General features: G+C 46.6%; 1 protein-coding gene across 1 annotated transcript in view; it reads right to left on the bottom strand.

Annotated features, from left to right (window-relative positions):
* MEIOC (meiosis specific with coiled-coil domain) overlaps nt 1-23,186 on the bottom strand; it is an 837,366-nt gene that overhangs the window by 474,155 nt on the left and 340,025 nt on the right. The window contains exon 4 of the mRNA XM_069632830.1: nt 12,437-14,300. Coding sequence (XP_069488931.1) covers nt 12,437-14,300 — 1,864 coding nt within the window. The remainder of the gene's footprint in view (nt 1-12,436; nt 14,301-23,186) is intronic.

Raw genomic sequence — 23,186 nt, forward strand, 5'->3', positions numbered from 1 at the left:
GCGGAATTACCGCCTTCCCAACCTTGGAATAGGGCGGTAATTCCCCTTTCCTCCAAGGCGGTACCGGTAAATTACCGGCATGAACCATGGTGCTAATAGCCCCATGGTTTACCGCACTACGTGTAATGAGGCCCATAGTCTTTGGAAACAAATGGCAGTCCTTTGTCCCCCATATTTTGGAATAGCTTTCAAGCTACCCCCCTGAAGGGCAGGGCTGTCATGGAGATCTCCTCTGAAGCCTCCTGTAGAAATCACAAATGCATGTGACTTTCTTTTCACATATCCTTGTCCTGGAAATTCCATTGTCAGTGGGTTCAGCCTAGACTAGATTCTGTCCAACCTAGTAATTACCATGGAGGTGTCAGTATCTACTGAGAGGCCCTTTTGTTTCTGTCATCCTCTCAGCAGAAACCTAGCTAACGACCCCCAGCAGCCACCGAAGTCTGAATTCATTGTATTTATTTTGGCTCTGAATTCTAAGAAAATCTGTTAAATAGAACCATTTCCTTCATTGTATTTTCACATCATAATCCCCTTCACATTTCTAGATAAGGGCAGGGTTTCATTCAACAATTGTAGTACTTTTTACAACAGGCATTTTTCTCCTCTTTCTGTAAAGCCCATTTTTACATGTGTGGTGAAAAACTGGCATTTCTTTTTAAATTCGATTTTTCATCTCCATCAGATTCCCACACTGTTCTGCAGCCATAGCTATTTTCTCTTGTAGGCAGGAGTTTGTTTGACGCACAGATGCGGTAAAATTGACATAACCCAGGTAGCTGGAGTTCCTTTGAAATACTGATCTTTGATACTTTGTTAAGAAAATGAACGTGTTTTCCTGTGCGGGTAAAAGTGAGGTTTCTTTGTTGGTTTTTTTCCAGATTTGTCTCAACAGAGCCTGTCATTCAGGGGTCATGCTTGGTTTTGCTGAAGCACAATGGGGATATGAATGTGCAAAGCAGGGCCTTATTGATCACAGTGGTTTAAGGAAGAACAGATGGAAATAGCGTCAGAACAGCATTTTTAAAGGTGAAAATGTTTCCTTTTTAATGGGGACTTTCTTTGGTCTGGCAGCAAAACAGCGCTGCTTTTTCACTCTGTTTCTTATGTATATGTAAGAACACACTGGCAAGCTCCCTTATTGTGTCCCCTTGTTCCATCCTGCCCAATATGTGGTTGGCAAGATGGTGCAGGCATCTTTTTGTTGCAGCACAACGCAGTTTTGAGGCCATGGTGCTCACTGGAACCAGCATAACCATTTTGCTGTTTCTGTTGAAGCGTAGCTTGGTTTTGGAGAAAATCTGTTCAGTGGGTCAATGTAGCCCACATGATGCTGAGGTGACAAGACTCCTTTATCTTGTAGATCACACTGTGGACCACTGGGTGTGGGTGGCAAGACATATGCTGTCATGCCGTTCCACTGAAGATGGAATGTGTCGCCCAGGGAGCCTGGGCCCTGGCCCTGACCCTGCAAGGGCACGAACTGCTGGCACTTCCTGTTGTCCCAGCAGGCAAAAATGTCCATCTGAGGAAGGCCCGATTTGCTGACGATTTCCAGTAGCACTTGGTCGTTCAATTGCCACTCATAATTGTCCGCTCCCAGTCTGCTGAGCCTGTCCGCCTCGAAGTTGGACTCCCCCAGAAGGTGGACGGCCGTGAGGTAGATGTTGTTCTCCAGGGCCCATTCCCACATGCTGACAGCTAGGTTGCACAGTGGAGGGGACCTGGTACCCCCCTGCCTGTTGACATAGTACATGCTGGTGGAGTTGTCGGTCTGGATGAGGACCTTGCCCCCAATGAGCAGGAGGAAAGCTTTGAGCGCTAGCCAGATGGCCTTCAGTTCCAGCCAGTTGATATGGGATTCCTGCTACGACCGGGTCCAGAATCCATGGACACTGTGGCTGTCCAGAGTGGCCCGGAAAGGAGGGGGGGTGCGGGGCACAACAGTGGGTAACTGGTGTTACTATGAGGTCAATATAGAGTCAAAACGTCTCCTTCTGGATGATTAAATTAATCAGTTAGTTGTACTTCAGGTGCAGCAGGGTTAACCTTGAGGCCAATCGAGGTCCAAAACAAACACAGAACATACACCGGGTGTTGCCACTCGATAGCCCTATGCTGCACTCCTATTGGGACACAGTCCCAAGTATATTTATACCCAAAAGGTAAGAGGGGTCTCCAAAAATAGAAAACACAGCCCACTTCGGTATATCTCGTCTTCTTGGTTATGTAAAAAAAGTAAGCATATATCGTTCTTTCTTGTTCATTGGATGCACATTTGTGCATAAAACTAACAGTAATGTCCACCTGATCCAGTACAATCAAGAGCCACCAGGACCATACACAGTGTGAGTAGACAATATATATATTTGGGTAACACTGTAAAGCCCCAGTGCGCACAAAATAAATCAATATACATGAATACAATTGGATATAATTTCAAAGATCAAATATGTGGGTTACACAGCACCCTCCGTGCCGTAACCCAGGGGTGTCGTAGCAACTCTCAAACATAGACTCCATACCCTGGGACTGACTACTGTCTGCCAGGGCATGTAAAGTCACCATTGGCTTTACTAGTCTCAAATTGTGAGCAGAACCAGTACAAACCATCATATTGTGGACATACTGGTCGGGGCAATTCGATTGCCCCGGGGTCTGTTGTTCGAGGGGGCACTGTCCAGTCCCCCCCGACCGAGTTTTGGCTGGTGGCAGTGGATACTACTTTTTATATTCGACGGCAAATACATCCCTATGGGATTTTTCCATTGTTCGAGGCTACCATTTTTTAAAATAGCCCCGAACATACCGCCGGTTTATTAAATTAATATAAATTCACTGGTTGGTATTTTTTGCCGAAACTTGGTTCCAAAATGGCGTTTGTGTTCGCTTCTGTGACTCCAACCCAAGTCGAGCCCTTTGTTCCACTTTTGGCGGGCTTCTCCACAGAAGCCTCCAAAAGTGGTGCCACACTGTCTGGGTGCCACAGGGGGTGCGGAAGGGGGTTTAGGCACCTTGGACTGAGTTGCCTCGGCAACTCAAGTCGCACTCTTGTGTGATTGGCCCAAGTGGTGAGCCGCCCGGCTCACCACCTAGCATGTTTGAGTGACAGCTGGGCTGAATGAATGGGGGTTTTCTGCATAAAAGCAGGGCTTTGGGGACTGGAACTTCAGAAGTCGCCACATGACCTAAAGAATCCGAGGAGGGAGAAGCTGAGCCGACCTGCAACAACGACACCACCGGTGGAGCCCTGCTGAACCGTCTCACCACTTTTCCCAACGACAGAGGAGATCTCCAGCCCGGAGAGTCTTCTTCCTTTGACTGTTGGGGATAACCAGTTTTCCCGTCTTTTCGCCTTCCTGGACCATCTCTTGGCTGCCTTGCCCGTGCCAAGCACCCCGGCAACCGCAATACCATGGTTTACCACTACCGCGAAGGAAAGGGTGGTACCTTGTAACCGGGAAACTCTGCGGCTGGTTTCTTCCCTGGCAGTGCAACGACCTTCAGCTTTCCTCCATGTCGAGACCTCCTCTTCCTCTGGACGAAACACCGACTTGCACCCGCTGCCAGGAACAACTGCCCCCACTGGAGCGTTCTTCCCACTTTCAAGTACTGTGTCCCGCCTGGCTACCCTTGCGACAGATCGTTCGGGGTGACAGTAAATCCTCGACTTTCTAACCTGGGTTAGCCTGGGGCCTGTTAACTAACGTTTCCTGACTTGATCTCAAGCTTTTGTGAGCTATTTACAAAGACTCTTTGGGCATAACCCCACTGTGTGATCCTGGACACATTTCGCTTGCTCTCTCTAAGAGTGGGCCTGGCATTTGAACTTCCTTGCTCTCCAGTAGACTTTGCCTAACCTGCCTCACTGTGGTTCTTTGAAAAGTACTGAGATTTGTGTGCTTTCATAACTGCCCGTTTCCCTCCCTTTTTAAATAACTTATTAGAGTGCCATCTTACGTTAAGCGCTCACCTCTGTCTGAAAATACGTGGTGTTTTTCATTAAGACTTGTCTAATAAGTAATCAGGGTTGTATATATATAATAGTGACTGTGTGTTCAATTTACTTACCTCTTTTTGTGCTAGTGTAATTTACAAGTGTGTTTTTAAATAAATAATTATATACTTTTACACCAAAGCTCTGGTCAGTATTTGCTTGTGCTACTGTATCTCTGTACCTATTGTGTATACTCTATATACTGCCTAACTCATCTTGAGAGAAGTCTGACTGCTCAGCCACAGCTACCAGGTAAATCTGGGTGGTACAGACTGCTACCAATTGGGTTTACTGCCAACCACCTGTAGTCCTAAATCTTTTGCAGTGGTCCCTAAGGGAACTGCACAGGTTTCTGCCTAACAATCTGCCATCCACTCTCCCCCTCCCTATAATGAAAACAGCATTTGCCATACCATGAAAAATGAAAACTGTTAACAGCGGACCCCTTTAAACAAAAGCCTGAGAGGTGAATCACAATGAATCATGCCTTAAAAATAAAAGTTATGCACTTTTTATGCAACATATACTCATTAATTGAGCTATAAAATACATAAATCCAGAGGACAAGAGAATCAATAAAAATAATGTGACAACATCAATCTCCCCGGTTTGGCATGCAGAGTAAAACACGAGAAAGACTAACAAAAAGAAATGGCGAATAAACCCAGCCGGAGCCAAAATAAAATGTATTTGGTCAAGCGGGTTTATGTTCGAGGCTAATATAATAGCCTAAAACAATACCATGGTTATATAAGATAACCGCGGTAGAAAAGTTAGGGTAGTTACCACTGCCACCAGCCATGTCTTGATGTAAAGGGAGCGAACAATGCTCCAAGAGACACAGACAAAAAGGGATAAGAATGAACCCTTTCCAATACTCCATGTAAGATGGGGTGTACTGGGTCTGTGGTTTAAAGTGACTAAAATAAAGTTAATGGCAACTTTACCTTTTCTGGTGCACAGTAGTCAGCCCCAGAAAATGGAGTTGGTGGGAAGTCTCAAAGAACACCATGTGACACTGCACTGAAGGTGCAGTGTAACACACCTGACAATGGGCCTTATCACGACTTTGGCGGTAACCCTTAAATCCGGCGTTAGCGCTAATACCGCCGGATTTAAGGGTCCGCCGAATCAGGGCTTCGAAGGATTTCGCCCCAGCTCTGAGCTGGGGGGAAATCCGACGAAAATTCTCGCTATTACCGCCGGCGGATCTCGAGCGCGAAAATTCCCCATTGAGCACAATGGGGAATGGGGCATTCCCGAATGGGCTCAATGGGGAATGGGGAATTACTTTACCACCAAACTCGTGATCCGGCGCTATTAGCGCCGGGGAGTTCGGCGGTATGGCTATTACCGCCGGCGGTAACGGCCAAGTCGTGATCAGGCCCAATATGAGGCCATGGAGTAGTTGATGCTCCAGTGCTCAAGATCACACAAATGATGAAAACATACACAGTAAAACACACGTAAGAGTGGGAAAAAGGCTCACACTCTTACCAGGTGAAAAAATAAACCGTAGAAATCCAGCAAAGCTGCTGAGGGACTCATTAGGTAAGGGTAATCAGCCATTTATGAGAATTCTCCCTAACAGCTCTGCTCTTGTTCATTATCCTATTGCTACAGAGTCTTTTCCCAACCTGATCTAAACTTGTGGTTGGCAGGCTATATCTAATACCTAGGTAGGGATGATGCCATTGCTAATTTCTAATTTTGGAGCTTATACTTGAAAAACATTGCTACTACCATCATCCAATGAATATGTATTTAATCAAATGAATGAACATTTTATATCCTCTCAATATAACATCGTGTGGCATATGACACATATGCTTGATGGATTCAAAGCAGACTTGGAACCAAAGTATGTTGAGTGATCCCTGTGTGCGTCATAAGTTCTATCTGCAAAGAAATCCCAAGTTCTTGTGGACATTTTGTGTGGGTTTTAGGAGTATAGAAGACACAGAAAGTGTGTGGACAATATAACTCAAATTTTTAAAAGATATAAATGATCTACTATTTTAAATTAAAATTAGTGAAGACTACTGCAACAATTCTCATTGTTTAACATATCAATAGTAAAGATTTGAAAATTATTACTGCATTGTCTTATAATTCCTCAACTGTTCTCTGCTCTTTTTAAACACTCCTCATGATAATATATGAAAAAGGTTTCTCCAGCATGGGGTCTGGCATGGATTCACATCCTCATGAATATTCCCCATCGTCAGACTGGGAATCCCCGGTAAAGAAAAAACTGTTTCACTTTCACTTAAAAACGGTATTTCTCCTCTAAGCCAATCACTGTCCTCTGGGTCTTACTGCCCCCATCCAATGACAGTCCTCTCTCCAAGCCCCTCCTCTGGCAGCCATTGTCAGATTTATTAAGCATGCAAAGTGGCAGTATGACCAAGAAGAGTCGCAGAGGGGTCGGAGGGAGGGTTCGCATGTGAATCCGTGCCAGACCCATGCTGGAGAACAATAGTTACAGGCAAGTAACTTAAACCTTCTCCAGCACGGGGTCTGGCATGGATTCACATGCTCATGAATAACGAATACACAGCAGTACAACATTACACAAGCACGGAGGTGGCAAAGCTCAACAGAAGCAATTAACTCTTACCTCTGGAAAAGGCTCACCTCAAGCGAAAAGGATGCATAGCACTGATTAGCCGACTCTGGACTCCTCCCTGGAATCCCTGTCGACGCAGTAGAAATTAGTGAAGTAGTGCGAGGACCTCCAAGTAGCAGCCCTGAAGATGTCCAGCAGGGGCACACCAGACAGGAAAACCGTTGTTGCAGCGATCGCTCTAGTGAAGTGGGCTTTCGGACGGCCGGGCAGCGGTCAGTTCGCCAACCGATGACAGTGCGTGATGCAGCCGGAGAGCCACCTTGAAATGTAAGCCTTGGACAAGGCCTTCCAATGGTTCACAGGACCAAAGATCACGAACAGTTATGAAGTCTTCCGTCTTCCTCAAACTCTTAGTGCTTGCCACGTAGATCTTCAGGGCACGAGCAATGTACAGCGAGTGCAAGTTCCTTTCCACCGGTGACGAAGGTTTCGGGAAAAAAACAGGTAACACCAAAGGCTCATTGAGGATGAATTTCGACGGAATCTTCGGCATGAAAGAGGGGTGCGTACGCAGCACCACCCTTGATTCATGGTAAGGGGCCTGGATCTCACCCACCCTTCTGGCAGAGGTGATGGCTAGGGAAAGCCGTTTAACACAAGAGGAACCTGCAAGGGGCCTGTAGCATAGGTTCGTAGGGGGCCCCTCGTCAGAACCAAGTTGAGTTCCCACGCCGGGGCAGGATCCTTCACCAGTGGGAAAGATCGAAAAAAAAGTCCTTTGAGAAATTCCTTGACGAGTCGGTGGGACCAAAGTGAAGATCTTCCTGGAGACCTGGTGTAGCGGGAGATAGCTGCCAGATGTACCTTGATAGAGGCGTGCACCAGTCCGGCCTTGGCCAAGGATAGCAAGTATGGAAGGTTCTGCAGGGCCATGACCCTCAGATGGGTAATCTTCTGAGTCCGGCACCATGTAGCGAAACTTTTCCACTTGTGACCGTAGCACTTCAAAGTCAACGACTCCCTGGCCTTGGCGAGGACCTCCCTACAGTCCGGAGGTAACTCATATCCTCCAAACTCTAAGGCTGCAGGAGCCAAGCCCTTAGGTACAGCAACCCTGGGTCGTGATAAAGGATTGCGCCTCCTTCTCTAGTAAGAAGATCTGTAACCACTGGCTGCTTGACCGGAGGCGACGCTGACAGGCTGAGAAGTTCCTGATACCAAATCTCCTCGACCATGCCAGGGCGATGAGTTTCATCTTGCGTGGTCACTATCTGGGTGTGTTGATGACTCACAGCAGGAGTGGGAACAGAGGGAACACATACAGAAACAGTCCTTCCCACCGGAAGGAGAAGGCGTCCCTCAGGCTCCTTGGTTGGTGGAATCTGCTGCCAAACCTCTGGCACTTGGAGTTTGCCGATGTTGCAAACAGATCGATCTGGGGCCTGCCACATTTGACAAATAGGCAGTCCACCTGATCCTGACGAAGCTCCCACTTGTGGCAGGAAAGCAGTTCCCTGCTGAGGGAGTCTGCAATGGTGTTCTTGACTCCCGCCAGGGGAAAAGGGACAAGTAACATCCCCTGTCCGACGGCCCAGCGCCACAAGTCCTGCGCTTCTTTGGAGAGCACCAGAGATCGAGTGCCCCCCTGGTCCCTGATGTAGGTTTTGTTGTCCGTGAAGATCCTCACCACCTTGCCCTTCAGAGAGTGTAGGGGACGACTTGAGGGCCCAGAACACTGCCCGTAGCTCCAGGATGTTGATATGAAGATCTTTCTCCACCGGCATCCACAGGCCTCTGGTGTGCAGATGTCCGGTGTGCGCTCTCCAGCCTTCCAGGGAGGCGTCCATGGTGACTGTCTCCTGGTATGGGGGGTTTTGAAATCCTGTGCCTTTGGCGATGTTGGACAGGACGCCCCACCACCCTATCGCCCAACGGAACGCGTCATTGAGAGAGATCTTGTCCATGAAGGTTCCAGACACTTGTATCCAGCGGGTGTCTAAGAAATCCTGTAGGGGTCGCAATTTGCAACCTGCAGAGCCGGACGAGATAGATGCAGGATGACATCATGCCTAATATCGACTTGATGGCCTGTACCGTGGCCGCCTTTGTCAACGACAGCCGTTGCACCTTCCATTGAATGGCTGCTATCCTCTCCTCAAAGGACGACGCCAGGCAAGACACCGAATTGAGCCTGGCGCTTAGGAACATTGCATTCTGTGATGGCGTTAAGCAGGACTCTGGATAGTTGACGGAGAATCCCAGATCCGTCAGTAGCCGGATGGTCGCCTCTGTGTGTCCGTCGGCCAGCTTGTGCGAGCGGGTGCGAATCAGCCAGTCGTCCAGTTATAGGTATACGTGTATGACCTGCAGATGTAGATGAGCCGCTTACTGGTGCCAGGTATTTCGTGAACACTCTGGGGGCCGACTTCAAGCCGAAAGGTAGGGCTTTGAACTGGTAGTGCTGTCCCTGCACCACTAAACGTAGAAACTTCTGATGTTTCTTGTGAATGGGGATGTGGAAGTAGGCGACCTCCAGGCCCAACAACATGAAGAAGTCTGCTTTTTCAAGTTGGCCGAGCATGTGTTGCAACGTGACCATCCTGAACTTTTGGGACTTTAGGTATTTGTTCAGACGTCATAGGTGTAGGATGGGCCTCCAGCCCCCTGGCTTCTTCCTGACCAGAAAGTATCTGGAATAGACTACGAGCCCCAGAGCCGTTGCGGAACAAGCACTATTGCCCCTTTTCGCAGCATGACCCGTACTTCTTGCAGGAGCTGAGGAATGTGCTGCTCCTGACGGGTAACCGGAGGGATCAGCGGACATCTGCGTTGAAACTCCAGGGTCTGTCCGTGGGCGAGAGCGTCCAGCACCCCTGTGCCGGTGGTGATCTTTCTCCACTCACTGACAAACCTTGTCAGCTGGCCTCCCACTGGGGCGCATGAGAGGGGGCCCCGACATCCTGGTTGGCTCAGGCTTGCTTCAGCAACGCTGTCTTCCGCTACCGTAGGCATTGGAAGGACCTCTGTAGGGGTCCTGCGTTGTGGATCTGGAAGGCTGTCGGTACGACGTGGCGAAACCTTTTGAAGACCTGCTCGACTTTCCCCTAGAGGAGCGAAGAGATGAGCAATGCTGCTGGAGAGAGCCCAGGAAACAGGACTGCTCTCTGTATCCATCTTGATGGCCTGGAGGGACACGTTGACAACGTTCCCAAACAGATTCTCCACGTTGAAAGGCATTTCCAGCTTGGAACTCCTGACGGAAATTCGTGGCTTTCATCCAACCTTGGCGACAAAGGCAGACACTGTTCCACGTTAGTCGGAACCCCGTGTCAGCGACGTCCAATGCCACTGTGATGGCGTTATCCAACGTCACTTCTCCTTCCTGGAAGAGAGTGATTGCCTCAATCGTCTTATCATCGGACAGGAACTCCAGAATCTGCCCCAGCTTGTACCACAAATCTCTGTCATACCTGGCCAGAATCGCCAGTGCGTTGGCCGCCTTGATTGTGGACGCAGCGGTGTAAGGAACATGTTACTTACCTGTAACTATGGTTCTCCAGCATGGGTCTGGCATGGATTCACATGCTCATGAATATTCCTTGTTGTCAGCCCGGGAATCCTATGCAAAAGAAAAAAGTTTCATTTTCACTTACAAACTGTCTTTTTCCTTTAAACCAATCACTGAGCTCTTGGTCATACTGCCAGAGCCAATGACTGCCCTCTCCCTAAGACCCTCCTCTGGCAGCCATCTTCAGATTTGGTAAGCACGTAAAGTGATGGTATGACCAAGAAGAGCTGCAGAGGGGACAGTGACCAGGTTCGCATGTGAATCCATGCCAGACCCATGCTGGAGAACAATAGTTACAGCACATGCTCATGAATAAAGAATACATAGCATTACAACATTACACAACCACGGGAAGTGGCAAGGTTCAACAGAAGCAATTACTCTTACCTCCGGAACAGGCTCCTGGCAGATGTGATGGCCACGAGGAAAGCTGTCTTCCACGAGAGGAACTTGAGAGGGGCCTGATACACAGTCTCGAAGGGGGCCCCCATGAGCCTCGTCAGTAACAGGTTGAGTTCCCACACCGGGTTCGGAGCCTTCACCTGTGGGAACGATCGAAACAGTCCTTTGAGGAACTCCTTGACGAGACGGTAGGTCCAAAGAGAAGATCGTCTTGGAGACCTGGTGTAACTGGAGATAGCCGCCAGATGCATCTTGATAGAGGCGTGTGCCCGCCCCGCCTTGGCCAAGGACAACAAGTACAGAAGAATCTGCGGGGCCGTGACCCTCAGAGGGTTTATCGTTTGCAACCTGCACCATGTCACAAAACGCTTCCACTTGTGCCCATAGCACTTAAGAGTCGATGACGCTCTGGCCCTGGCAAGGACCTCCCTACAGTCGGCCGGTAATTCGTACCATCCGAACTCTAAGGCTGCAGGATCAGTGCCAGCTGAGCAAGTGGCTCCTCATGAATCAAATCCTTCAAAATACTGATCTTCTGAGGAAGCTTCATCAAGCCCACAAATCTATCTATCAAAGAAGCACTCCTAGCAAGCTGCTGATCCTGGTTGAGGCATAAAACCTGACGCACTTCAGAGTAACACAGCAAACTGGAGGTAGATGGGGTATGAGGAGCACCATGGTAACTGCAGGGAAGATCACTGAACCGCAGGAGAGAAATCTGGCCTGGACAAGGTATTCCTGGAACATATCTGTTGCACGGATCTGCCTGCAAGTTCTGTTGCAATCTGATGGGGATGAGCCCCCTGTGGAAGGTGATTCTGCATCACCCAAATCGGTGTAGACCCTTTGTGCTTAGCTGCCATTTTGACAGATCTTGCTCTGAGAGTAACTGGAGGAATGTGCGGAAATTTTGACTCTGGCACAGAGCCTTGAAAAAGCCCAAATGGGCCCTCAAGCCCGGACTAAGTGTGGCTTCACACCCTCAGTACTTGGTCGGTAATCCTCATGCATACAGGCGCCCCCTTGACCCTACACCCAGTACAAGAGCTCATATGCTCCCTCAGACGGTTGTCCACTGTTAGAGCCACATGGCCCCATGGTACCTACACCAGTGGTGGGTGGCGTAAACCGATACAGATTCCTGCATGGTACCAGCTGGTGTAAACATTTAAGGATTGTTGAGGGGGAGGGTTTCTCCCCAGAAGGAGCAGAAGCAGAATTTTTCACTTGTACTTGATAAATAGGTATGCTTCCCACATACCCGCAGGGAATGGGTAAATGGGGAGAAACATGCAGTTTTCAAATTATCCACTACTTTTTGCTGCACCTACCCTCAAGAGAATTAGGGTGTCAGATTTCATATTGAGTTTCAAAAAGAACAGCAGCAGAGGAAAATGCAAAACAAATACCTAAAAATGTACTAGTAACAAGAGGTTCTGAGAATGCAAAGAAAATAGATTTACAATGGTGTAGGAAAGCATGGATTATTGGACAAGTCAAGAGATCATAAGGGCCAGAGTAAGGTCATTTCATCCTAATGTGATGGAGGTGATAAAGTATTTTAAGTTATCACAAAGTTTGAAAAAAAAAAGGCTAGGGTGCAGATATAGTTTTACAGCACAACTGCCAAGGTGGTTCTTGGATGGACAATGGAAAGGTCATAACAAAAATATTTTTTGAGTTCAAGGCGGGAGAATTTGGTGACAAAATGCCCTAAATAAAACTTGATGATCAGCATATTCTACTAGTAGAAACACTTCGGTTAATAGAACAACCCTTCTGGGAATGGCATGTATTTCAAAATTATCAGCCCATGTTAATAACAAAGCATGCCTATTTCGGAACTAGTAGCATGAAACAAAATAATATGCTTCTACTTTTCACAAAACGTTGGGTTTACCTTTTTCCTCTCCTTTTCCATGGCTCTCCATTGTTCATAGCATTCCTCAAGTCGAATGTGAAGTTCACTGGCTGGCCCACTTCGAGTTTTCATTGGCCTCTGAAAACCAAATGTTGGCAAAAAACCTGGAATGGCACTATCACCATACATCATATCATTAAAATAAGGATATAAATGGCCTAGATCTTCGTAAGAAAACATGTCATATGAATCCACTAATGGTACAACTGAATGGCCAAAAAGATGATGTGATCTTGAGGAAAATCCATTGGAACCAAGTTGCTGAATACTTTGATTATGCCTCAGGTCCCCCATCATATAGGTGTTTGAAAAGGGTGGGTTTTGTGTGCGAGTCACGCGATTATTATTAACAATGTTGCTGTCTCCACTTCCTTGTCTGTGACTACTGTTATAATGAGCCTGATTTTCTAACAGATTCTCATATGGAATATGAGACATTCCTTCTATGTGTTTTTGTCCATCAAGATCATACTGTCCATTTGCCGGTTTACCCTGAAAATTCTGTTTGTTTACATTATCAATGGGACCATATTGCAGTCCTGAATAGTTATCACAAAAGCCGTTAAGCTGCTTCAATTTTTTCTCAGTAACTGATTCAAATATATTTGGTTCCCCAACTTTGGACAAACTGTCCAGCTGACTGGCGGACTGCACACGTTCTGTGTTGTAACTGAAATCAAAGCCAGAAAACACAGTTGGGTTTTCTTGGCAATACTTCTGAAACAGTGAGTTACTATTTGAAGCTAATGATGGAGATCCCTGGGCAAAATCAGAGGAGTGGTTCGAACTTTTAGGTGTAGACAAATGATTGTTATGCTTCATCAAGGGTGTGTGATTTCGATAGGGTATTGAAGTACTACTTTCAGACTGTCCATTAAACCAACTTGGTCTGTTAATGTTGACAATGCTGGATGAAGTTGAAATTGGTAATACACCAGTTGATTTAAAATATTCTGAATTCTGAGGTTCATGTCTGGAGTTCTGTTTTTCTAAAACATTATTGTAATCATTGCTCCCTGGACAAACCAAATGAGATTTCATTGGATATTCTTTTAATCCAAAATCAGAAGCAAAAGTGCACTCCTTTGTTAACTGCTTTTCTGACAGGAGTGCGGTCGTTTTTGAAAATTTTAGGTTTTGAGTTTCAGGGATTAGATCATCTAGCTTTTTTGAATTTGCTTGCTTCAGGTTAAATAGTTTAGTGTAGGTATCAGCTTCAACAGATGGTGCTTCCATTGCTCCAGTCGATATTTTCTTGCCATCCTGAACACTGAAGCTTGAACGATTGCTGTGTTTGGATTTATTGGAATGTGGAAATTCAGCATATCTACTACAGTCAGCATCATCACTGTACCTATTAAATTGTGAAAGCAACATTTCTGCCCTCTTTTGATGTAACTGAACATCAGCAACTTTTGAAACCAACTTCTCCCGGGCATAAGGGTAATTATCTACACCGGATTCCTTCATTGTTTCTGAAACCCCTGTCTGTGGATTGAAACTGTTTTTAATAAAAGGGTATTCTTGAAATTGCATCTTGGAATTTTCACTGTTCTGCATACCGTAACAATTGACGTTATCATTTCGATAGAGGCAGAGCCACTGTTCTTCAAGATCAAGGCCTGTAAGTCCATGATAAAGTTCTTCTATTTTCTGCTGCTGCGAGAGAGCAGCACTGTGGAAGTTCTGTTTTTCTAAAGCAGCAATAGCCTCACTGCTATAAAATGGTGGCTGGGAGTAGGCAGTTTCCACAGGCCGTTTTGTTTCTGACAAAAGGTCATGGTGCTCTACAAGTCTACTGGTGTTCACCGGCCACACAGATTTCAAACTGGAGGATCCAGCCCTAAAAGACGGAACACAAATGGAGATGTAGTCACTTAACAACTAAACTTTCAGAATATCCAAAATCTTAAGCATTTTCACATTTAGACTGCAGGGAACATCATAATTTGAACAATTGTTTAACCTAGTATGTAAACTGAAAATGTGAACTTTCCTGGTTTAAATGCCTAACTGAAAATAATACTCTAGGATAGAATAATGCATTAGCTTTTAAAGTCTCAAGTACATTCTTCATCAGATCGTAAAAAGAAAAGGTGAAGGGTGGAAAACCATTCCGATAGCTTTATTTCCAAGACTGGCATGGAAGGAAGGCAGTGCTGTGATCATCGCTCCATCAGCAGTGTCGCTCCATCTGCTGCCTTTGCCCCCTTTCTCCCCTGTTGATCTGTTTCTTCTCTTGGCATCGTGCACTTAGCCACCCTCTGTCATTCGGGCCCAGGTACCTGCTCACCCTGCCACACTCTTGCACTCCCTCCAGGCCACCCACTGCACTAGGGCTCTGTATCTGTACCCATACAGTCCCCCTCCCACTTTTCTTCTGCATTTATCAGATATACCTTATCTGACTAACTTTCACCTGCCACTTGCTGGCTGCACTACCATTGTTTATCGCCCTTATTTTTTTAATTTATTTTATTTAATTTATTCTGCTTCTCTCCTCTGCTTTGTACTTTTCCACCCGCCCCCCCCACCCGTGCATGCACTTTCCCCCTTTTCATTTCTCCATTCACTTGCGCTTTCTTAAATGTCACTGGGCCTAGTTAAATAGCTGTTTTTTTTTTGTTTCTCCCTTGTTCCCCTCTCTTTTTGCCTGGTCGCGCTCTGAAACACTTGTGTACGAGCGCGATATAAATAATACAAATAAAATATCATTTCATTAACTTAACAGTTGTAAACCTATTCTACAGCTTGCAGACCGAGCAGTTAGAAATACTGCACTATTAAACAGTTGCTTGCATTTACATGACTACATCGCACTGCATTCCATGCATGCCAGCCTTGGTTGTAAAGATATCAGAATGGTTTCAATTTCTCTCCCCTCATACTTGCTTGACATCTGATTCAGATTTGTGTGGCTTTATAGCTAATGCATTATTCCATTGCAACATCCAGTTAGTCTTAAAAAGGAATTAAAATTCGAAAGTATCTTCTTTTTTTTTTAACATCTGGACTAACATTAACAAACTGTCTTTTGTTGGTTGAAATGAAAATTTAACATCATGGTGTTGTGAGGATGAAATAATTAACTGTCTTCAAAACAAAACTAACTTACCTGCATGAAAGACAATAGAAGGTCTATTACAAGACAAAGTCGGCAACTCACCCTACAGGCAAATGTGGTGGCAATAAAAAAAGTCTACCTTCCAAGAGAGAAAGTCACGGTCACACAAAGCTATAGGCACAAGGCTTTTTTTAAAAATGTTTTCATTTAATTGTGTATTAGTCTAAATTTGACTTTTCACAAACAGTAAAAAAGATATTCCCATACATTATATTATACAAATCGAATACAAATGAGTCAATAAGACAAAAATAGACAAAGAAAAGGAACAAGTAAAAACTCAAGCAAATACATATCACAGGAATTATGCTTCTCGAAATGTTAACATTTGATTAAACTGCATCTCATTTTCTAGCAAACAAACACTAACTCATAATCAAATCTCATTTTGGGTGAAAGAAGACAGTAAACATTCAACTCGTTTTAGGTATTTCGTTCTCCTTTAGAAATCTCAGCACCTCCAATGAGAGAAATGTCTCCTTCCCCTTCCACAGACGTGACCAAAATTAATCTGTTGTCAGCCAATGGATGTTATGGACAAAGCGAGAGAAGAACAAGTTACTTCTTACCTTGTAACGTTCTTTCGACGGGATGTTCCTCTGACGTATTCCTTATCTTTGAGAATACGTTTCCAGCTTGCTGGCCTCGGAAATTTTTTCTGTAGAGGGCGCTGCGCGCCGACGTCCGCCGAGTCGATGTCCCTCGACGGCCACCGTATCGGCGCCGACGTCACCATGCCCATAAATAGCCACACGCTGCGTCCGTTGCTCAGTTTTGTTTTGTAGCATAAGAAAAGTCATGCCTGAATTGGTTATTGACCTTGAAGGAGCGTAAGCTGCAACCACAAGGGAAGTATTACTGCAGGGATGGATGGGAGGGGCGATAAGGAATACGTCGGAGGAACATCCTGTCGAAAGAACGTTACAAGGTAAGAAGTAACTTGTTCTTCGAAGGGATTGTGTCCTCTGACGTATTCCTTATCTTTGATAGACTCCCATAGCAGTGGCAGGTAATTGCAGGTCGGAGTAAGAATGTTATATATCCCTTTAGGGATGGACCGAATGTAATACGGCCTTGCCAAATCTGGTCTCTTGACTAGTGGAGGAATCCAGGTTGTAACATTTTGTGAATGTATGTGCGGACGACCATGTGGCAGCCGCACATATGTCTCGGACCGGTTCCCCTCTTTGGAGAGCCGAAGAGGCTGCGATACCCCTGGTTGAATGAGCCCTAAGATTTTGGGGTGCCTCTTTCCCTGCCAGTTTGTAACATTCCAGAATGGCCAAAATAATCCACCTGGAAATGGTTTGTTTTATTATGGGTAGTCCCAACTTGTGACCTGAGTATCCTACAAACTGTTGGTCTGCTTGCCTGATCCTAGCCATTCTGCTGATGTAAAAGCTGAGAGCTCGCCTTGGGTCCAAACTATGTAGCCTTTCTTCCTCTTTCCCCGGATGGGGAGGAGGGTAGAACGAAGGTAAGGTAATTTTCTGAGTAATATGAAATTCAGACACCACCTTTGGGAGGAAATTAGGCTTCACCTGTAGGACAACTTTGTCCTTGTGGAAAATTGTATGTGGGGGTTTACAGGAGAGAGCTTGTAGCTCGCTCACCCTCCAAGCAGATGTTAGTGCTACCATTAGGACAGTTTTAAGCGTGGGAAATATCAGCGAACAAGAGTGAAGTGGTTCGAATGGAGTGCCCATTAGGAAGTTTAAGACTAAATTTAAGTCCCATAAGGGAACCTGGAATGGTTTTGTAGGATAAACATTAGTTAATCCCTTGAGAAATTGTATCACTAGAGGTAGTTTGAAATACAATGGTTCCTCCGCAGTGCGCTTTAAGATAGAAAGCGCTGCGAGATAGCCTTTTACAGTGCCAACTTGAAGGCCTGAGTTTGCCAAGTAGAGTAGAAACGATAACACCGTTGGTGTACCACATGAAAAAGGGTCAATATTCTCTGCCCTACACCAGCTGCAAAATATGTTCCAACGGCAGCGGTATAAAGACTTTGTTGCTAGCCTTCTGGCCGAAAGCAACACCTCCATGACGTCATCAGGGAGACCCCCATCCTTGTACCTCACCCTTTCAGAAGCCAAGCGTGAAGGTTGAGGGTTCTGATGTCTGGATGAAGAACCTGACCTCCCTTCTGCGAGAGAAGATTCTCTTTGAGTGGAAGACGGATTGCAGGGCAGATGGACATATCTAGAAGGTCTGGGTACCACGTTCTCCTGGCCCAGTCCGGGGCAATTAGGATCATGGTTTTCGGGAAACTTCTCAACCTCCTGATCATTTGAGGAATAACAGGGACTGGTGGGAACGCGTAAAGGAGTGGAAACTCCCAGTCCACTACGAACGCGTCTCCTAGAGCTCAACTCGGAGGAAATTCTCTTGAACAGAACAGATCGCACTTCCTGTTGGTGCTTGTGGCGAACAGATCCACCTGAGGGGTTCCCCAAAGGGCAAAGATCTCTTGAAGGACTTCCTGAGCTAGCTCCGACTCGTGGGAAACTGTGCTCTGCCTGCTCAGAGCGTCCGCTGTCAAGTTCTTCTCTCTGACTAGGTGGACTGCCGATAGAGAGATTCCTTCCCAAATTGGTCAAAACCGGAGCTGCATTGCCTCTCTGCACAGTGGCAGTGACCCTACGCCTCCTCTTTTGTTGAGGTAGTGCATGGCCACCGTGTTGTCCGTCATTATCAGGATATTTCTCCCCTGTACTGATGGCAGGAAAGCTTTCAGCGCTAGTCTGATCGCTCTCAGCTCCAATAGGTTGATGTGTAGTCTGGACTCCGATGGAGACCAACGACCGCTGATGGTCAAGTCGTTGGCATGGGCTCCCCACCCCGTGAGTGAGGCGTCTGTGACTACTGTTATCTCCGGCCATGGTTGCCAAAACAGTTCGCCTTTCAAGATGTTCTCTGGATAGGCCCACCATTGAAGGTCGTGGGCTACTTTGTCCGGAATCCGGAGGAGATCTGTCATTCTCCCAGAGAATTGCGACCACTGAGTTCTCAGTGCCCACTGAAGGGATCTCATTCTCAGGCGAGCCTCTGGCACAAGGAAGATGCAGGATGCCATATGGCCTAGCAACCTCAAAAAGTCGAAGGCTGGGAGACGTTGGGCATTTTGAAACTTGTTGGCCATCTGCAGAATATCTTGAGCCCTCACCTCTGGTGGCGAGGCTTTTCCCAGGTAAGTGTCCAGGACCGCTCCGATGAATTGGAGTCTCTGTGATGGTATCATCTGTGACTTCTTTAAATTGAGGGAGAAGCCCAGTTTGTGAAGGAAGTGGCAGACATAATCTAGCTGGATCTGAGCTTGTTCCGAAGATACAGCCCTGATCAGCCAATCATCCAGGTAGGGATAGACGTGGATCCCTTCCCTCCTTAGACTCGCAGCCACTACCGACATTAGCTTGGTGAAGACCCTCGGGGCGGAGGTCAGCCCAAATAGCAGAACTCGAAATTGATAATGAGAGTCGCCAATTGCGAACCTCAGGTATTTCCTGTGTTTGAGAGGGATAGGCACATGGAAATAAGCATCCTGAAGGTCCAGGGATACCAGCCAGTCCTGGAGCTGGAGGGCTTGAAGGATCTGAGATAGAGAGTTACCATCTTGAACTTGTCCTTCCTGAGGAACTTGTTCAATTCTCGTAAAGTCCAGGATGGGTCTCAGTCCTAAGTCCTTCTTTGGTATGAGAAAGTAGGGGGGGAGTACCAGCCCTTGTTCCTGTCCGCTACAGGTACCGGTTCTATGGCACCTTTCTCTAGCAGGTCTATATTTTCCTGCAAGAGGAGCGGATCTGGAACTTTTAGAGAGCTGTGCGCCGGTGGATGACTCTGAGGGACGAGTAGAAAGGGTAGGCAGTACCCCTGGGCAACTGTCTCCAATGCCCAAGCATCTGACGTTATAGCCTGCCATTCCGTCAGATGGTGAGTTAACCTGCCCCCTACAGGTGTCTTGTGTGGAAAGACCTCAGAGTGGTTTGGAGTGGCTGATGCAGATGCCGAGGGTAAAGAGGCACCTGCTGCTGCTGCGGCCTTAGTACTTTTGACCCGTCCACCTCGGGTGGATCTCCTTTGGCCTCTTTGAGCCGGCTGTCCTCTGCCTTTCCCGAATGCGGAATAATAGTGAAAGGACTTTCCTCTTCCAGAGGTTCCTGAGGGGCGAAAAGGAGTTTGGCGGATTGCAGCTCCTAACGATTTTGCCGCTGCTTTAGATGTCTGCAACTTTTCCAGACTGTCATCAGCCTTCTTTCTGAATAATGAAGAGCCGTCAAAGGGCATATTGAAAAGTCTGGCCTGTATATCTGGAGCAAAGCCAGACTTTCGCAACCACGCATGCCTGCGGATTGTTGTACTTGCCGCCATGGCCCTGCTGATACTGTCGGCGGAATCGATGCCAGTTTGAAGTGACTCGCACATGGCATCTTTGCCATCTTTAATAATGTTAAGGAAGGCTTCTTTTTCCTCTGCTTTGGGTATGCAGTCATCCGCTGATGAAGCACACTCCCACAGTGTGTGACTGAACCTGGCGAGCGTACAGGTGGCGTTGATGGACTTCAACGCCATACTACAAGCAGAGAAGACTTTCTTCGCCATAGAATCGTACCTCTTGTCATCTCTATCCTGTGGGACAGTAGGGTAAGCGGTCCTACTTGCAGATGAAGTTACCGCTTGCACCACCAGGCTCTCTGGAGTCGGGTGTTTTGATAAGTATTCAGGGTCAGCAGCCGCTACCCTATACTTGGCTGACAATCTTTTATTGACTGCAGGGATAACTTCAGGAGTTTCCCAATTAGATGTTTTTTTCCTTTGTAAAGCTGCATGGAAGGGGACCACAGGATCCTCCTGTGGACCTTTGTCTAATATGTCCGTCAGGTCATCCTGTTGAAAAACAGGCGCAGGCGCAGACCAACCCATAAATTCAATAATTCTTGCCAAAAGGGTTCTATAGGGTATTTTGGCATGTTCCCCTGGGTCTGGCTTAACAAATTCCACTTCTGGGGAAGTGTCCAGCCTACTTGCCTCATGTAGTGACTCCTGTAGGTCCTTCAACCTTCTTTCCTCAGAGGTGAAATCCTCTGAAACAGGCAGTGTGGTCCTCTGTAACGCAAAAGTTTCCTGGTCAGAATCTTCTCCCTCTTCATAAATTGAAGATAGTCCAAGGTACTCTGACCTCTGAAATGGTGTAAAACCCATCTCTAAGGCAGAAGGAGCCAAACTCGTCATTATTGGGCGAGAAACCGTTGATGTCGTCGATGCCGATGTGACAGGCTTCGAAGGCGCCGAGAAAACTAAAGAGGTCTCGAAGAACTCTAGAGGATAGAGATCCTACTCAAGGATGTCGACGACGGTCTCGGCGTCGTGCCGGAGGCCCTTGGAATCACAGTTGGCTGTGGAGTAGCCTTGGTCTTTTCTTTCATCGGCGTCGATGTCGGCGTCGACAATGGCGTCGAGTGGATCGACCGATGCGTCGAAGAACCCTTCGACAACTGCGTCGATGGCGCCGATCCATGCGTCGAAGGAATCTTCGACGGCGTCGTCGAAGGTGGTGCCTTCTTACCCGATGGCTCATGGTGCTCTCGGGTGGAATGTTTCACCGAGTGCAGCGACTCGCTGCGTTTTGATTTTTTGGGTTTTTCACCCGGGGTATCACCCTGAGCTGTCTTCGAGGGGTCGAGGCCGCTTTCTCGAAGACGCTTAACATTTTCTTTCTGAATTCCTCCCACTCAGCCTGAGAGCTGTGTTTTGTGGGACAGGAGACCCTTTCTGGGGAAACAGAAGACGAGGAAGGGGATCTTCGATGTCTCTTCTTTGAGTGTCTTGATCTCGACGAATGGTGGGAGCTACTTCGAGATCTAGAATGGGAATGTTTTCGACGGCGAGGAGACGAATGCCTCGACTCAGCCGAAGAAACCTTCGAGGAGGTTTTGACTGATTTACCTCTCTCGAGCTTCCCCTTGCGCTCCTTCAAGGCTTTTGCCGTCATGGACACGCAGTCCTCACACTCCGAACAATGGTGCTCGGCTCCCAAGCACCACAAGCAGATCCTGTGTGGATCCGTTATCGACATTTTTTTTACCGCAGTCTCGACATTTCTTGAAGCCGGATTGTGGCATCGTCGGTTCAGATGAAGATGCCATCGAGAACGAGTTGGTATTTATTTGAGTAGATATAGAGAGTTATCCTTACTGAACTGAGCAACGACGTTCCGAGGCCCCACGAAGCGCGGAAAAACGGAACTGAGCAACGGATGCAGCGCGTGGCTTTTTATGGTCACGGTGACGTCGGCGCCGATACGGTGGCCATCGAGGGACATCGACTCGGCGGACGTCGACGTGCAGCGCCCTCTACAGAAAAAAATTCTGAGGCCAGCAAGCTGGAAACATATTATCAAAGATAAGGAATACGTCGGAGGACACAATCCCTTCGAAATACTTGTTTCTCTGATCGCTAGTGCCCCGACATTCCATCAACAAATGTTTACCATTTTGTTTTGACTTCAGGTCACAAAGATTGCAGATTCAATCAATTTCAGGACCCTTATTTCTGGGTCTTAACATATCCCTGGTGACCACTAGGTTCATTCTAAATCTCAGAAAATGTGCACGCCAATATTGGTTTGGAAACCTTCCAAGATACGCTGGCATTCAACCCAGAGGTTTATCAAGAGGTATCATAGATTCAAAACATTTCTTGTCCACAAACAAGGCCCTTGTTGCAATCCAATCATACTGAGCCAACCTTTTTTTTACTTTCAATGGATTTTCAGTCAGTTCCCTTTCCGATGAAGCACAAGTCACTAATTGAGTCAAAACCTCCTGCTTTAGCTCATTTAGGAAAGTATTTGTGTTTGATTCCATCTGATTGTTAGCATCTACATATAGTGAATTGTTTTTTGGGACCACAATTAGCCTGTATAATGCGATTCTTTTCCATGCTGCATGAGAACCTAAAGATTGGATACCTAGTTCATATCGCAGCCTGGACATCGGCAGAGAGGGTGGCAGGTTAAGAACTTTTTTCCTCAATCGACCCTCTAGGCGAGTCCAGTTAACTTTGACAGCCAACGTTTCCAATTCAATCCTGTACATTAGCACTGGAATAACTTTTCCACTATAGAATTTGAGCAGAGGAACAAGAGTGAATGTACAATATTTAGTCAAAATTGATTTCATTTGGATAGACAATTGTCTGATTTTCCCACTAAGATAGGTCTCGATTGCTAGCATTGATGGTTTAGTTCTAATTTGGAAACCCAGATATTTTGTTTCCTTCACTATAGGTAATTTGATGTCGCTGAGGCTCCACCTAAAATTTGTCTGAACGCCTTTCCTGGCTGGTTTAAATGCCATCACAGCGGTTTTGATAGGATTGATCAATAGATCGTTCTCCTTAGCATAGTTCGCAAATGCATTGATCAATATCTGCAGGCCAATCGCTGTGCAGTCTACCAAGAATACATCAACCGCATATCCCAATCACCGGATTTATTGGTCACCCATCATTGGTGGTACAAATGAATAGCCCATTGGATAATTCCACAGGTCTGCCATAAACATGTTAAAAAGACAAGGAGCAGCTATGCAACCCCGTCTTACA

This window comes from Ambystoma mexicanum, chromosome 13 (assembly GCF_040938575.1).
Source record: "Ambystoma mexicanum isolate Mex_15411 chromosome 13, UKY_AmexF1_1, whole genome shotgun sequence".
Classification (NCBI taxonomy): Eukaryota; Metazoa; Chordata; class Amphibia; order Caudata; family Ambystomatidae; genus Ambystoma; species Ambystoma mexicanum.